This window comes from Rhododendron vialii, chromosome 6a (genome assembly GCF_030253575.1).
Source record: "Rhododendron vialii isolate Sample 1 chromosome 6a, ASM3025357v1".
NCBI classification, from domain to species: domain Eukaryota; kingdom Viridiplantae; phylum Streptophyta; class Magnoliopsida; order Ericales; family Ericaceae; genus Rhododendron; species Rhododendron vialii.
The window spans coordinates 38419746-38436439 of record NC_080562.1 but is presented as its reverse complement, the minus strand read 5'-3'; the positions used below and the strand labels follow the sequence as shown (position 1 = coordinate 38436439).

The following is a 16694-nucleotide window of genomic DNA, read 5'->3' as shown; positions in this document are numbered from 1 at the left end:
CTGGTGTTTCTAACCCAGTTTACGAGAATAAGAACACCAACCAACCGGCCCAAACCAAGAACCATAGGTTACTTGCATATTTCAACCTTTTCGAAACTCTTGAATCATGTATACCCGAAAATTAAAACATGTGTCAATGAAATCTTAATGGATGGAACTCATGGAATCACTTCCTACGGGTTTCTTGTGCCTCTGTTATGCTTTAATGATCCTTATAATGTTTAAGGCATTCCCTTTGTTAGTCTCCTGTCAATTCGGACTAGAAAAACTCAGCAAAAAACTAATTAAAAATATTTGTTGCATTACATGCGCCTAAGGAGCCCCAGGCGCACTTAAGTTGCGCCAGGGCGCATCCTCATTTTCTCTCTTTTTGTAATGTGACTCAAGCGCAATTGAATGCGCCCCGGGCGCATCCTTTTTTCTCTCATTTCATACTGCGCATTTGAACTGCTCCTCGGGAGCATTCACTTTTTTTCTCTTTTGATGTAATGAACTATTGAATTTCATGCCGACATCCAATGGCTCATAGATTTCAAGAATTTGAAGGTGTGATTGATTTCCATAAACAAACCCATGGATCGATCATTAGGCTTCAATGCAGCTCCACCTCGGCTTCTTGATCAAATCGTTGTTGTTCATACATCTCCGTACTACTTTAAACATGCAACAGCTTGAACTTTACCAAGTGTAGTAGCCAGCATTTTTAGGTTCCAAATCCAAGAGCCATTTTGCTACATATTCCCCTCATTTTTGGTTCCCATGAACTCTACAGCCTGCCAATAGCTCTCCCAGAATCATACCAAATGCCCATTACGAATCTCCATTTCAAGGGATAAAAGACTCTACAGCCTTCACTTAGAAGGCCAGACTCAAGAGTGGCTACAATCAGATTATAAGCTCAAGAAAGTCATACTATTCGACTCCATTCCTTCTTCCACCATTTGATGAAAAAAATGCAGGGCTTCGAAACCTAGCCCATGGACTCCACAGCCCTCAATCATCGATTTCCATGTCACGAGTCTCTATTTATCACGCTATCATAAATAGTCTAGCATAAGAAATGCTTCCGCTTCATGCGTGCATGTTTAGGATAAGCACGGATAACCTGGGATGATTTGGCATTATCAGTAAAACTAAAATTGATATTTGGGGTGAGCTCAAATCCAAGGTTCAGAAACTATGGGGTCCAATAGCTCTTACACAAGTTAAAAAGCATTGAAGAACAAATTATGAATCATGTAACTTGAGAATCAAAGCATATGTCAATGAAATTTTCATGGATGGAACTCATGGAATCACTTCGTTTGGGCTTCTTGTGCCTCTCTTATGCTTTAGCAATCCTTATAATGATCAAAGAATTGCTTTTTTTAGTCGCCTGCCAATTCGGACTAGTAAAACTCATTAAGAAACAAATTAAAATACTTGCTGCATCACAGCGCCTCAAGCGCAAGTTGAGTGCGCCCCATGCTCGTTTAAGTTGCGCCCAGGCGCATCCACATTTTCTCTCTTTCTGTAATGTGCCTCGGGCACATCCTATTTTCTCTCATTTCATAATGCGCCTCAGGCGCATTTGAATTGCTCCTCGTGGGAGCATTCACTTTTTTCTCTTTTGATGTAATGAACCACTGAATTCCATGCCAACATGCTCAAAAGTGCAAAATATTTTAACTGTGAACTTCTGGTTCCAAATACAAATTATGCTTCCTCAATGGATGGTTGAGGTTCTAGATGGATTCTCCACTGACTGGTTTGTAGTTGCAAAGGCCGACTGGTAAACTGGTGTTTAATTGTTTCTTCGAACGGAAGTGTGTAGGCTTCGCACTGGTAATTTCCACATCAAAGGCCGGTTTTGGCGGATTGGTCTGTTTCGGCGGTTCGGTTAATTTGCTGGGCAGCCCTAACTTGTGTGGTGTACTCGATCCATGTAAAGAAATCAACGAAAAGAGTTTTTATTTAGTGCCCTGGGCACCCCCACCACCCTCCTCTATTATCACACATTGCCGTAAAGTTCATACACGTAATATTGGACCTCATGTCAATGTATGAGGCAGACGGACTTATAGTGCTGTCACTTAATAATTTCTTGAATAAAAAAAAGTGTGTTGATGGCCCACAAAATATGTTGCTACATAATTTATTAGAAGCGCAAGATAGAAATTTTACATGATACTCCGGAGTATTGAATAACTAAAGTGTGGCTCACCTATTTAATCAAAGTTTGTGCTCGCTGCTAACCCCTGAAATAAATCAATTTACTGCATCACTAGATATATCTTCTTGCCCTTTTCTCTCCCCATTCATAAATCCCTCCACAAATATGTAGTGTCAATTCAAACTATAGCACTCAATATCAACATATCTTGATCACCATGTTTTAGGGGAAAGAAGAAAAAAGAGATTGGCAAGACGTTCAATCAGCCACGAGGCTTTTGGCCAAACAGCATCAAGGGAATGTGCTTTAAGTGCTAGGAAAAATGCAGTTGGGAGTTCTACTTCCCCTCCAAGGTGTTGATCTAGCAATTTAACACTAATAAATTTTGCCGAGAAAAAAGAAAAGTTCAACCTAGACCCCTAAAAGGATGGAAAACCAGCTATCCACAGGCCTAATTAGAGTTTTTTTCTGATCCTAACCAATCTGATGGTCACTAAATTCAGCAGTTACAACTGTAATTGGGGCACAAGGACTCACAAGGTGATCAAAGGTTTCAAACTAACGGCACAAATCAAGCAAAATGTGCAAAACCCAGTTTGCGGTTTGTTTCCCACATTGACTAAGCAGAAAAAAAGAGGAGACAGAACGTGGCTATAAAACAAGAGGCCCAACATAAGAGAGCATATCTTTCTCGACCTCCCGGCTAAGATCAAGTGTAGTATTTGTTCTTATTAGTTTAATATATGATATAAGATATGTGGACCATAGGCTCACTTTTTATTAAATAAATTATTCTTTTGAGGGGGAGGGCCCACTACAGTAGCAATCTTCTGGAGTCTCTCATGCGTTTCTTTGGTGTTGCACTATTGCCAAGTTCAAAGGTTTCTGCTACTTTTAGTACTTCGTGTCAAGAAACAAATTAGTTGGCTTGACATCTATAGATGTGTGTAAGTATTTTTTCAACTGTTTAATTGCGGGGCTAAGGTCTCTTTCCCTCTTAGTTTGTAAGCGGATCATTAATCAGCTGACATGATATTAAATTAATTTTTTGAGCGGGAGGGCCCACTAAAATAGCTTGCTATTGGGGTCTCAAGAGTGTCGCTTTGGCCTGGTGCACCCCATCCAAACAAAGTTAAAGTCACATCAAGGCTGTACGTATTTGGGTCGAGGATTCTCGGATGGATTTAAGGAGTAACAGGCAAAGGGAAAAGCCTGATGTTAAACTTTAATTTCTCAATCGTTCCATTCCCCTATTGCTTCTTATCGTTGCGAATTGCAGCACCCCTTCCCCTATCCCCTCCTATCAATTGACCAAAAAAAAAAACCGTTCCATTCCCCTTGATATATCCCATCAAAGATCTTTGATCCAAACAAAGCCTGATAGAGTTCAACAAGTTGAGCATGAAAGGATAAAAATAGTGCAGACCTTCCTTCTGCAGGCCACTCCACAGATTAAAGCATGTTGCTAATTAGCTGATTTCACTAGCAAAAAAGGAGAAGGTTAATTGATACAACAAAAGGTACAACACACAATTACGAGGTTAGAAGTTGAAAGCTATCCTAGATACGGTTGCGACTTGTTCGAGTCCCTCTCTTTTCAGCCCATCAGCCATGTGACGGTGTGAGCATTAGTACCACAAGCTAATTGAAGAAAACCTACCAAGTGAAAAGAACGTTTGAGTTTGGAACAAAACCAAAAACTGACAACGAATTATTCTTGAAAAGAATGCCGCCATTGATGAGAAATAATTTGATGATGAGTAATTTTACATTGTATATGAAATCCTCAGGTGAAGTTATTTTATTGAAGATAGATCCAAATTGTTCAATGAAATCTTCATGGATGGAACTCTTGGAAACTCTTCGTGCTGGCTTCTTGTGCATCTCTTTTGCTTGAAAATCCTTGTACTAATGTTTATAGGCTGGCCTTTTATAGTCTCCACCCAACTAGGACTAAAAAAAAAGACCACTGAAAAAAGATGCATCACATGAGCCTCAGGTGCATTTGAATTGCGCCCAGGTGTGCATCCTCCTTTGCACTCTTTTCGTAAGGCGCATTTAAGTTGCACCCCGGCCGGGCGCACCCAGAATTTCTTCTATTTTGTAATGTGTCTCAAGCACAATTGAATTGCTCCTAGGGCACATCCTATTTTTCCTCTTTTTGTAATGCGCCTTGGGAGCATTCAGTTATTCTTTTTTTTTTTTTGATGTAATGAACTACTAAAATAGACATTTAGTTTTGAGGGTAAAATGGTCACTTCTTTTGATGTACAAATGATTTTTTATCCAAATTACGTGGGATAGAAAGTAAATTGGACAAGCTTTCTAACGGTTCAAACCACACGCAAAATGGAGTTCGGGGTTGTCTGGGGCAAATTCGCAAAATTTGAGCAACAGTTGCGTCCCAGGAGCAATCCTTCGCGCCCAGGCGCATTTCAATGCGCCCCGGGCGCATCTTGGACATTGCACAACATGTCCCAACTTTGCGAACTTGCCCCAGACACTCCCGAACTCCAATTTGCTTGTGGTTTGAGCCGTTAGAAATATCTTTCAATCTACTTTCCTACCTAATTGATTTTGATGAAAATAATTTGTATATCAAAATACATGACCATTTTACCCTCAATTGGTCGAGGAAAAAATTATTTCAATAAAATGCTCGTATTGTTTTCATTTTAAATTGGATTAAGACCAATTATATAACAATAAATAAGGACTTCACTATGTTAAAAGATGATGAAAATGAACAATTAAAATAATGAAGTTTTATTTATGTAAAGTTGGTCGAAGGGAGAGCGATTCAAAGATCATCGAGCGACAAAGGCTAAAGTACATTTTCGTACATTCTAAGTTCCATTTGAGGCACACATCCCCAGTTCTAGGGTACTCGTTCATTAATTCTGTAAGAGTGCCCACAAGATTAATTGAGCTCTCCACACTTCATTAAATAATCAGAAACCATTTCATCATCAAGATTCACCCAAGGCAAGACTTGTGGTGAGGGTGAGAGATAAGCTGACGGAGTCGAGCTCAGAGGGGTGCTCCTCAAGTGAGTTTTTTGTAATGTTATTGCGTATGATCCTATTATAAGTTTCTCTCCATTCGAGTGAGAGTATTTGGTTTTGATCATTGACGCAGTACACGACCATGAGACATAGATTTGATATCAACAAGGATTCTGCAGGTTAGGCTCCCTATGTATGTCCAGAGACTTTCCTAGACAGTTGCTGAAAGAAAGAACTTGAGAAAGTATTTAGCCACGGTCGAACACCTAGCCAGGCTTCTCATCCAAGGAATGATGTAGCGCTCATTATCAAAATATCTTGATCGTCATGTTTTTAGAGAAGGAAGAAAAAAGAGAGTAGCAAGACGTTCAACCCTGACCCCTAATAAAGGATGGGAAATCTGTAGCTATATACAGGGCTATTTTAGAGGGGGGTTTATCCTAACCAATCTGATACTCAATAAATTCAGCAGTTACTACAATGATGTAATTGGGACACACGGATTCACAAGGTGCTCAGAGGCTTCAAACAACCGAGTGGAATAGAAGACACAAACCAAGCCGAATGTGCAAAAGCAGCAAAATCCAGTTTGTTACTTTGGAGTTTGTTTCCCACATCGCCTAAGCAAAAAAATGAGGGGAGAAAAAGCAACTATAAAATAAGCAAGCCAAGAGAAGAGAAGTCATACATTTTCGGGCCTTCTGGCTAAGATCAAATGTAGTATCTATTCTTATTAGTTTAATATCTGATATGGCTCACTCTTTATTAAATTAATTAATTTTTTGAGGGAGAGGGTCCCCTACAGTAGCTTGCTACTAGCCGGGGCATTTCAAGCATTGCTTTGGTGTTGCACTATTGCCTTGGCCTGGCGCACCCCACCCAAACCAAGTTCAAAGGTTTCTGCAACTTCGTGTCTAGAACCAAATCCGTTTAATTGCTGGGCTAAGGTCTCTTTTCCTATCAGTTTGTTTTGGTGGGTCTGTTTTGAACTCTGTAGTTTTTGTAAATTGGTTTTGGTTTTCATAAATTTTGACTTACCTAGGAAAAAAATACAAACCAACGCCAAAAATACGGAAAACTCTCAGTACAAAATTTTGATCACTTTTTTAGGTCCTAGATAGAGCTCCATGAAAATCACGAGCACAGTGCCCCTAGGTCAAAGAACCACATATTTTTACTTGCATATTTCAACCATTTCTAAACTTTTGAATCATGTATATACCTGCAAATAAAAATGTCTGTCAATGAAATCTTCATGGATGGAATTCATGAAATCACTTCGTACGGACTTCTTGTGCCTCTCTTACGCTTTAACAATCCTTATAATGCTTAAAGGATTGCCTTTTTTTAGTCCCCTGCCAATTCGGACTAGAAAAACTCAGTAGAACACAAAATAAAAATATTTGCTGCATCACATGCGCCTCAGGCGCAATTCGGGTGCACCCCAGGCGCATGTAAGCTGCGCCCCGCGGGCTCATCCACATTTCCTCTCATTTCGTGATTGCGCTTCAGGCGCATTTGAATTGCTCCTCGGGAGCATTAACTTTTTTATCTTTTGATGTAATGTACCACAAAATTCCATGCCAGCATGCTCAAAAGTGCAAAATGTTTTAGCTATGAACTCCATAATTCTTGACCAAAAAAACAAAAACTCCAGAGGTCATTGGTTCTTGTGTTTCACTGCTAGACCTTACTTCACCTTGCATTTTGTTAAAGCAATTGTCAACTTTCACAATCTATCTATCTATCCATATACTATAGAAATGTAGTTGAAACCAAAATTCTCTCAATCCTCTATCCTAAATTCCTACTCCTTCCGTCCCTTTTTAAGTGTCTTGCTTTGTAACTCCAACTTATTAAAAAAACATCATTATTGTACCTTTCATATTAAATTTTTCCTCCATTTTTCCTACTTACCTATCATCATTACACTTTTACTCACTAACTTTTTAAAATGGAATCTACTTTTAGGGACAAAAGAGACAATGCACCAACTTATACCCACTAACTTTACAAAATGGGCACTTATTAAGGGACAGCCCAAAATGGAATATTGGACTCTAAATAAGGGACTGAGGGAGTAGAAGTTTGAATTTTTTTTTAACAAAAAAAGAAAGAGAGAAAAACGTGGAGAGGTGGGGGGAGAGAGAGAGAGAGAGAGAGAGAGAGAGAGGAACGTGGAAGGGGGGAGGGAGAGAGAGACTTAGGAAAAATTATTCTATGCCCAGCAGGAGTCTCGTCACGTGGTACTCCAAATTCATCAAACATGAGACCGAAAAAATATTAAACTATATTTTTTATCACTAGCATTGTGCCGGTTAGATACATGGAATCGAAAAAAATCAACATTATTTTTTTATCCCATGCATTAAACGGGTACAATGTTTGATTTTTTTTTTTTTGTTACAAATTAGTTTGATTTAATATTTTTTGAAGTAATTTAATTTGATTTAATGTTTGTTCAATGCACAGAACAAAAAATATTCACATTGATATTTTTTTCTTAAACTATCTTTTCTGGGTGCCTGCTAAGGGGCCAGCATGTGTGTTGGGCCAATCTAGGCCGTTCATACTTGGCAATGGATGGCTCAAATTGCATCTCGATCGAACAGCTCTCGACCATCCATTGTTGTTCTGCTAAGATGCAATACGAGCTGTCTATTGCCGAGCATGGATAGTCCGGATTGGCCCAACTCGCATGTTGTTCTAGAGGAATAGCACGCACCCCAGGTTCCCATTTGATGCACGGGACAAAATAGTTCGGTGCTTCCGCTAAAAAATATCGAGCTCGCACAAAATTTATTTTTCGTCCCATGCATCAAACCGAAACGACGCTAGTATACTGTCTTGAAATGTACGAAGAAACAACATCCCTTCTATCAATTTCACTGAAAACGATTCCTACCTCATCGATACTACCCGTATTACTATACATTTTTAAATTTGAGTTTTAACATTTCATAGTTTGTGAACGAATCCATTGCATAGTTTGAAAGACTGAAAGCATGACAACAATTTGTAACATCGCATAGTTTGTGAACGAATCATTTATCCTTCACAAAGACAACAATGTTCAACGAAACAGATTTACAGTATCACTTGCATTCAAGCAAACTTATGCAAAAAATAGAACTTACTTGAGAAAACGAAAGCCCCAACCCCTACCTATTACTTTGATACAAAAATCATTAATCTGCGCTGGCTAGTCAATAAGCACCATAGAATGAACTTAATTGGTTTACAGAAAATTTTCATGAATAGACAATGTTAGGAATCCGTTGTGGCGGCACTAAAGATTGAAGTTGTAATGTGGTGGCAGTAAAATGAAATATAGAATATACTATCAATCCTTTTCGGTGTTCTCGTTTGGAAATATTCTCAATTTTTGTTGTGTTGATAGTTTTAGCAAGACACCCAATTTTGAATTTGAAAAAATATTTAAGCCCCACTTTGGGCGAATGTCAATGATTAAACGGTTTTTCCTACACTTTGATGAAGTGTGGATACACTATGAACACTATGAAACACTTAAGCAAAGAAGAAATACCTTAGAATTAGTAATTTGATTACCAAATCGAATGTCGAACGTGTTTTAACCTTAGTGGCTATAACAATTTTTGTAGTTGTCTAGTTTCTATCCAGTTTTCATGAACTAAACGCAAATATTTTTATGGTTAGATTCAGCCATCTTTTAGTACTTTAAAAACACCATTTATTGATACATAATGGGTCTTGATCCAATTTAAAATGAGAAACGTACATGCATTTTACTGGAATGAATCATATTTTGACCCATCAAGGGTAAAATGGTCACTTCAATTGATATACAAATGATTTTTTATCCAAACTACTTTGGTTAGAAAGTAAATTGGACAAGCTTTCTAACGGTTCAAACCACGCAAAAATTGGAGTTCGGGGGTGTTCGGGGCAAGTCCACAAAGTTTGACATGTTATTCAGCATTTATGCGCCTCAGGCGCAAATACTTTGTGCCCAGGCGCATTTCAATGTGCCCCGGGCGCATCTTGAACATTCCACAACAAGTCCAATTTTGCGGACTTGCCCCAGGCACTCCCGAACTCCAATTTGCTCGGGGTTTGAACCGTTAAAAAGCTTGTCCAATCTACTTTCCTACCGAATTTTTTTTGATTAAAAAAAATTTGTACATCAAAATCCATGACCATTTTACCCTCAATTGGTTGAAAAACAAATTATTTCAATAAAATGCTCGTATGGTTTTCATTTTAAATCGGATTAAGACCAATTATATAATGATAAATAAGGGTTTTTCACAATATTAAAAGATGATGGAAATGAACCATTAAAATATTGAAGTCTTGTTTTTAAAAAGTTGGTCGGAGGGAGATTGATTCAAAAGATCATTGGAGCGACAAAGGCTAAAATACATTTTCGCGCCCATTTACACATTCTAAGGTCCATTCGATGCACACATCCCTAGTTCTAGGATACTCATTCATTCTGTAAGAGTGTCCAAAAGGTTCATTGGGCTCTCCACACTTTATTAAATAATCAGGATTCACCCTAAGGCAAGAGTACTTGGGATGAGGGTGAGAGATAGTAGAGGGAGTCGAGCTCAGAGGGGTGAGTTTTTTTGTAATGTTATTGTGTATGATCCAATAATAGTTAAGTTTCTCTTAATTCATGTGTGAGTATTTGGTTTTGAACCTTGACGCACAACACGAGTCTACTCAAAGAGCTTTAGTACAAGTTTGTTTTGGTAAGTTGCTTTCATTCAGAAAAAAACAAACCGAAAAGCTAGAACCAACTCAATCACATTCTATACAGAGCTGCTGCTTCTCCAAGAGAACATAGAGGGTTTGATGTCAACAAGGATTCGGCAGTCTAGGCTCTCTATGTATGTGCAGAGACTTTCCCTAGAAAATTATTTTGTTCCTCTCACACCATATGTGGTAGACGGTTGCCCCGGGTGTCTTTTATTTTCTCTCATTTTGTAGGGCGTTTGAATTGCGCATTGGGAGCATTCAGTTTTTCTCTGTGGATGTGATTTCATTCTTACATATAACATCCAATGGCTCATAGATTTCAAGAATTTGAAGGTGCGATTGATTTCCTGAAACAAACCCATGGATCGATCATTGGGCATCAACGCAGCTCCACCTCAGCTTCTTCATCAAATTGTTGTCGTACATACTCTCCGTACTTCTTCCACTCCATCCCACCATTCAACAACAGCTTTGAACTTCACTAAGTATTGTGGCCAGCATTTTTAGGTTCCAAATCTAAGAGCCATTTTGCTACATATTTGATCCCCTCATTTTTGTTCCCATGAACTCTACACGCTGCCAATAACGCTCCCAAAATCCTACCACATGGAAAACTCACAAGTTTCAGAATCATACCGAATGCCCATTCCCAGATTGGCCCAACAAATCCTCGTTAAGCTTCCCATTCCGAATCTCCATTTCATGGCACAAAAGACTCTGTAGCCTTCACTTAAGAAGGCCAGAGTGGCTACAAGCAGATAATAAGCTCAAGAAGGTCATACTATTCGGCTCCATACCTTCTTCCATCATTTGACGAAAAAAATTCAGGGCTTCAAAACCTAGCCCATGGGCTCCGCAGCCCTCAATCATCGATTTCCATGTCACGAGTTCTCTATTTATCACGCTATCACAGATAGTCTAACATAAGTAAGATAAACTGGGATGATTTGGCATTTATCAGTAAAACTAAAACTGATTTTTGGGGTGAGCTCAAATCCAAGGTTTAGAAACTATGGGGTCCACGATCTCCTACTCAACTTGTAGAGCATTGAAGAACAAATTATGAAGCATGTAACCTGAGAATCAAAACATATATATGTCAATGAAATCGTCATGGATGGAACTCATGAAATCACCTCGTATGGGCTTCTTGTGCGACTCTTATGCTTTAACAATCCTTACAATGTCTAAAGGATTGCCTTTTTTTAGTCTCCTTCCAATTTGGACTAGAAAAACTCAGTAAAAAACAAATTAAACATAATTGCTGCATCACATGCGCCTCAGGTGCAATTCGAGTGCATTCCCTTGCGCCCCGGGCGCATCCGTAACACTTGAAAACATGCTAAACTTTTCGGGCTTGACATGGACACACTCGAAATCCAATTCGATCGTGGTTTGAACCGTTGGAAAGCTTGTTAGATCTTCTTTCTTACCGAAGTTGTTTTGATCTAAAATCATTTCTACATCAAAAGAAATTACTATTTTACCCTAAGTGGGTCGAAAAATAAATTAGTTTGGTAAAAAGCTTGAATCACAATCATTTTAAATGGATAGATAGGGTTTCCAAACTTCTAAATATGATGAAAAGGAAAAACAGAATTAAAGATGTATAATTTTATGGAAAATTGGTTATAAGAAGACCGATCAGACCACTAAGGCTAAACACATTTGAGCGTCCACACATTCTAAGTTCCATTCTGAACATACACTCCTAATTCTAGGATATTCCTTCAATCCTCGCCTGGCGCCATTCCCAGACCTAGCAGCAGACGGGCAGACCGTGCCTGAATTCAGACTTTTTCAATTTCACCTTTGAAGTTCACCCATTTTCCATCTGCTTTGAGTACAAAGCAGCTCTCGTTCCTGTGACATATCTTTTGGAGATATGGGAAAAGAAGAGAAGAAGCTCACAACTCCATTTGCTGTTGGGCGCTTTATGACGCATATCTTTGACGACCTCTTGCATTAGCAAGTCGAGTGCAAAGGAATGGAGTGCGGCGGAAGCGTTGTTTTCTCTTGTAAGTTTACGGAGTAAAATTCGATCGATTGTCTACACCACCAACACAATTAATCGACCTCTTTGACTACCACTACTACGACCGCCATTTGACTACCCTCACTTGAACGTTTGCGCCTTTGGAACATTTCGTAACTTAATAGCTATAACACACTAAAAGAAAAACTCTGTTTTTAGATCATAAGTTACTAATGAAATTTTTCGTAGAACCACTTAAACAACGAATAATTACCTAAGAACTAGGGATTTGAGCACCGAATGAAGGACAAAACGTGTTTTAGCCTTAAAGGCTTCGAAGATTTTTCTTATAGTCTCCTTTTTACTCACTTTTCATGAACTAGATCTAAATATTTTGATGGTTTCATCCCACCATCTTTTATAACTTTAAAAACCCTATTTATCGATATATAGATGGTCTTGGTCTAATTTAAAATGAGAAAGTTGCGAGCGTTTTATCAAAATGATTGTCCTTTGACTCATTGAGGGTAAAATGGTCACATATTGTTATGTTCAAATGATTTTGGATCCAAACTACTTGGGATAGAAATTCAATTGAACAAACTTTCTAACGGTTCAAACCACACACAAATCTGAATTTCGGAGTGTGTGGGACAAGCTCGCAAGGCGCATTGTTATGCGCCTCAAGCGCACTCCATTGCGCCCTGGGCACATCCTTTAATCCTTAACACTTAAAAACAAGCTAAACTTTGCGGGCTCAACACGGACACACACGAAAATTACGCATAATGTGCATCTAATTATTCTCTTTTGCGCCTCAGGCACAAGACAATGTGCCCCGGGCGCCAGAAATTGTTTAGTTATGCGGCTCAGGCGCATTGTGTTGTGGCCCAGGTGCAGCTTTCAAATAGCGAAGTAAGCCAATTGCAGCTTCGCGGCTTGCCAATGAAATTGCTGAACTGATCCGATTTCAACATGGTTAGAGTCTACTTTCTCACTCAAGTTATTATGATTCAGAATTATTTACACATTAAAGAATACAATGATCTTATCTCCAAAGTAAAAAAAAAAATCATTTTTTGAAATTCTAATCATCGAAGGACAAAGAGATAAAGAAAAAGAAGATAAGAAAGGAACAAAAGGGGGAAATATCTCTTTACGTACCTTTTAACTGTTTGATCATCCTTTTTCTTTTCGTTTTCCATTGTGTGAACACTTATTTAGTTTAGTTACAAATATGTGATTCTTTACATTCACTTTTGTGCACTGCTCTAAATCTCGTAGATAGTGAAGTGATCATTGTAATGTCTATCTAATTATTCTCTTATGCGCCTCAGGCGCATTACGTTGCGCCCTGGGCATAGCTTCCAATCTGCAAATTAGGCCAAACTTCCGGCTTGTCACCGACACTCTCGAACCCTTGAAAAGCTCATTGCGATATAATTATATGGTTGTGTCAAGCAATATCCTCATACCTCGCTAAGGACACTTTATTGAAAGTACCAAATAGTTCATTAGATCCTTGACATGTCCCTTAATCCGGACTCAAATACTATCCATTGGTTGCATCTTCGGTACTTAAAGCATACTCGTCAAGATAGAAGAACATTGCATGGTCCAACTCAGCTATTGATAAATGAAATCCTTCAAAAAGGAGTCCAGTGGTAGATTGGTTGGTTTCGCAGAGAATTTAGACATATCAACAAACTAGCACAAAAGAAATGCTCAATATGCCATTTTTAAGATCCTGACATCGGGTGAGTCTGCGACATATCCATCAAAATGAACTTATTTTCCCTAGTCTCTCTCAAACAGACACTACCCACCAGAAGAGAACCCATAGTTGCCATTAGCAACCAAAACACATACTTACATGGTGCAATAAGTCCGCGTCCATGATTAGGACAAAATTGCCCAAGGCATGCTTCAAACCGTGAACATAAGCAGTCCCTGAAATTAAAACTGCATCAAGTACCAGCTCATCATTTTCATTGCAAAAAGAACTTATATGCATTACATAATCCGAGTTTCTTGGGTCTAGCCCTCAACAGCTGCAGTTATAAAGGATCAATTATGGGTGTTACAAAACAATAACGAGTAAAATAATTGATCATCAAATATATTTCCAGTGCTACTTACAATAAGATCTTGTCCATACCACCTCCTAAAACCTTTTGACAAGGTTTTTAGTTCCACCAGGACTTCAGTCATCGACTATTATCAATTCAAAATCAACATCCTAATTATTGCACCAGGATGCTAACTTTTACACATGGCCGCTAACTATTACACCTGGACGCTAACTATTGTAGAAGCGCACCTACGCATCACGCTTTTCCAGTTATTTAAAAGAGGTCGCTCACTTTTTGCTGTTAGACGCTAAATTTTACACCTGGCCGTTGTTTATTACACCTAGACGCTAAATATTACTCTTGGCCGCTAACTATTTTAGAAGTGCACCTATGCATCAAGCTTTTCCAGTTATTTAAACGAGGTCGCAAACTTTTTGCTGTTGGACGCTATTTATTGCACCTGGACGCTTTTTATTACATCTGGACGCTTAATATTGCTCCTGGCCGCTAAATATTGTAGAAGCGCCCCTATGCAGCAGGCTTTTTCTGTTCATCCGTAAAGCGTGAAGCTAAAGCACGCTTCTCTTTGAGATTTGGCCGCTCACACTAATACACAAAGTGCTTGAAAATTGCCTCAATTTAAACATGCAACTAATGGAGTAAGAAATTCCTTGCTGTAAAGAACAATGAAAGCTATACAAAAATCGAAATTAGCGGTCCTGTTATAATGAAGTGAGAATCCACAGGGCCTTCTATGCTGGAAAACCACATTTTCTCTCTCCCCCCCCTATCACTCTCTCTCTCTCTCTCTCTCTCTCTCTCTCTCTCTCTCTCCCCCCATCGGGAAACGTCCCTTCGTCGGATTGAAATCATTATTTGCTAAAATGGGTTTCGTACAGTGTGGCCAAGTCTATTTTCACAGAAGCAACTTCACACAAATGTTCCCCGATTATGTGCTGATCAGTGTTCGATTAATATGATCTTCAACAATGTTTATCATCTTGACTAGCTCTACGAGATGAACCCTTTCGATCATGGAGATAAATAGGAATGAGATCACAATTTGACGAATTCACGTCGCCAGGTCCCAATTTCCGTCCAAATAATTAACAGAAGCCAACTGAGAGATGGCATTGAAATCAATTTGCAAATTGAAGGTTAAGTTAGTTGAAATTGAAACTTGAAGGATTAAGTTGAACTTTTGTGCAAAGTCGAAGGGATATATAAGCAAATCACTCGCTTACAAATTAATCATTTTCTTCCAAAACATAGTTGAACTTTACTGGAAGACCATTGAGTTCTTACATCCTACGTTTTACTAGCAGTTTGACATTTCGATAATCTTCTCTATTAGGTCGAAGAATGGATTGAACACGATATAGAAGAATCTTAATTCAAGCTCAACTAAGCCCCTCTTTGTATCACCCAATAAGGACGTATGTTAAATGTCAGCCATCCAACCAGACATTGTTTCTTTGGAAAATGCAGATTATAGAGCGAAAATTCTAAACCTCATTTAAGAGAATGTTTTTGGAGTAGAAAGTCTTATAATTTTGTTTGTTTGGTTTGGTTAGGGAACGATGAGCAAAAATATAAGTTGTTACTTATCAAAATACCTTCATTTCTCTTTTGTCCCACGGAAAACAAACGTTTCTCAGTAGGCTTCATTTCACGTTAACTAGCTTTCCTTTCAATGTAGCTGTATTGTGATTGAAAGTCAAAAGTAGCACCTTGTCTAGTGATCAAAATTTTATTGTCCTGTTATGGAATTCTTTCAGAATAGCTGAAGTTGAAATGTTATGAAAGGGGCTTGGCAATCATCCAAACCACCAATAAAGGCACATGAACCTTCTCACCTTATCGTTATAAGAGTGTGATATTTGTGGGATGATGTAGAACCAACCTATCTAGTGAAGGACAAAAATGCAATTTTGCTACTCATTCTTATGAACTGACTGATAGTCCCACGACTCCCACCTTTTTTCGATTATAAAGATATTAACCCACTGTTTTTACAACGTCAATGTTGGTTTGGAACAGTTCCTATGATCAAGTGAGAGTTGTTTTCAGTGAATTTCCTTTTCTGCCAGAGCCAAGATTTCAGTGGATTAGTAAATCAAATTCGTATTGGTTGATGTTGTTACTTTTTTTTTTCTTTTTCTGATCTATTGAATTGATAGTGGTTTTTTATTGCTAAATTACAGCGTATTGGCTGGTGCTTGATTTTGCTCTCATGTAATGATGAGGCTATGCACCCCTTTTGGCTTCTTTTAAATAAATGTTAGTATTTGTCAACAAGCCATGGAGTAGACTCTTAAGCATTCTTATCCCAAAGTGGTTTGGTACAAAGGATACCCCTTGCTGGACCTCTTCCAGCAATGGGACCTTTTCTGTGAAAGCTACATATCAGTTCTTGGCAAACCATTCTCCCCCACATTTCAATTGGAAATGGATTTGGGCGTTAAGAATTCCTGCCAAACTCAAAAGTTTTCTATGGCTGTTGATGCATGGAAAGATCCTTACTAACCATTAGCGTTGTATCCGTAATTTGCCAGATAGTGATCTTTGCCCTCGTTGCAATTTGGAGAGAAAAGATCTCAAGCACCTATGTTTTGACTGCCCTCTTAGTGCTAACATTTGGTTGCAGTTACCCGCAATCCAAGGAGCCCTCACGGCTAGCATGGAGGAATGGAAAGAGTGGCTTCATACCAACGTCAACCACTCCAGAACAAACTCACGGGGTTATT

General features: G+C 38.7%; 1 protein-coding gene, 1 non-coding gene and 1 pseudogene across 2 annotated transcripts; 2 read left to right on the top strand and 1 right to left on the bottom strand.

Annotated features, from left to right (window-relative positions):
* The first annotated feature begins 2834 nt into the window (after positions 1 to 2834).
* LOC131331640 (U2 spliceosomal RNA) lies at positions 2835 to 3042 on the top strand (annotated as a pseudogene).
* A 2801-nt stretch (positions 3043 to 5843) lies between these two features.
* Positions 5844 to 6036, top strand: LOC131331628 (U2 spliceosomal RNA). Its single transcript, XR_009201438.1, has one exon. It is a non-coding gene; the product is annotated as a U2 spliceosomal RNA (small nuclear RNA).
* A 5683-nt stretch (positions 6037 to 11719) lies between these two features.
* LOC131328716 (uncharacterized) lies at positions 11720 to 14086 on the bottom strand. The gene is made up of 4 exons (XM_058361622.1): positions 14015 to 14086; positions 13893 to 13926; positions 13749 to 13837; positions 11720 to 11950 (listed from the first exon to the last, which is right to left on the bottom strand). The coding sequence occupies exons 1-4, from the start codon at positions 14084 to 14086 to the stop codon at positions 11720 to 11722; spliced, it is 426 nt and encodes a 141-aa protein (XP_058217605.1).
* Between the last annotated feature and the right edge of the window lie 2608 nt (positions 14087 to 16694).

Excerpts from the sequence above, each read along its gene's own strand:
- LOC131328716 (XM_058361622.1), bottom strand. The coding sequence starts at position 14,086 with ATGACTGAAGTCCTGGTGGAACTAAAAACCTTGTCAAAAGGTTTTAGG. Across the intron at positions 13,838-13,892 it reads ACCCAAGAAACTCGGATTAT|TTTTAATTTCAGGGACTGCT; the intron begins GTAATGCATATA and ends TACTTGATGCAG. Across the intron at positions 11,951-13,748 it reads ACGCGGACTTATTGCACCAT|ACAATCGATCGAATTTTACT; the intron begins GTAAGTATGTGT and ends TTGGTGGTGTAG.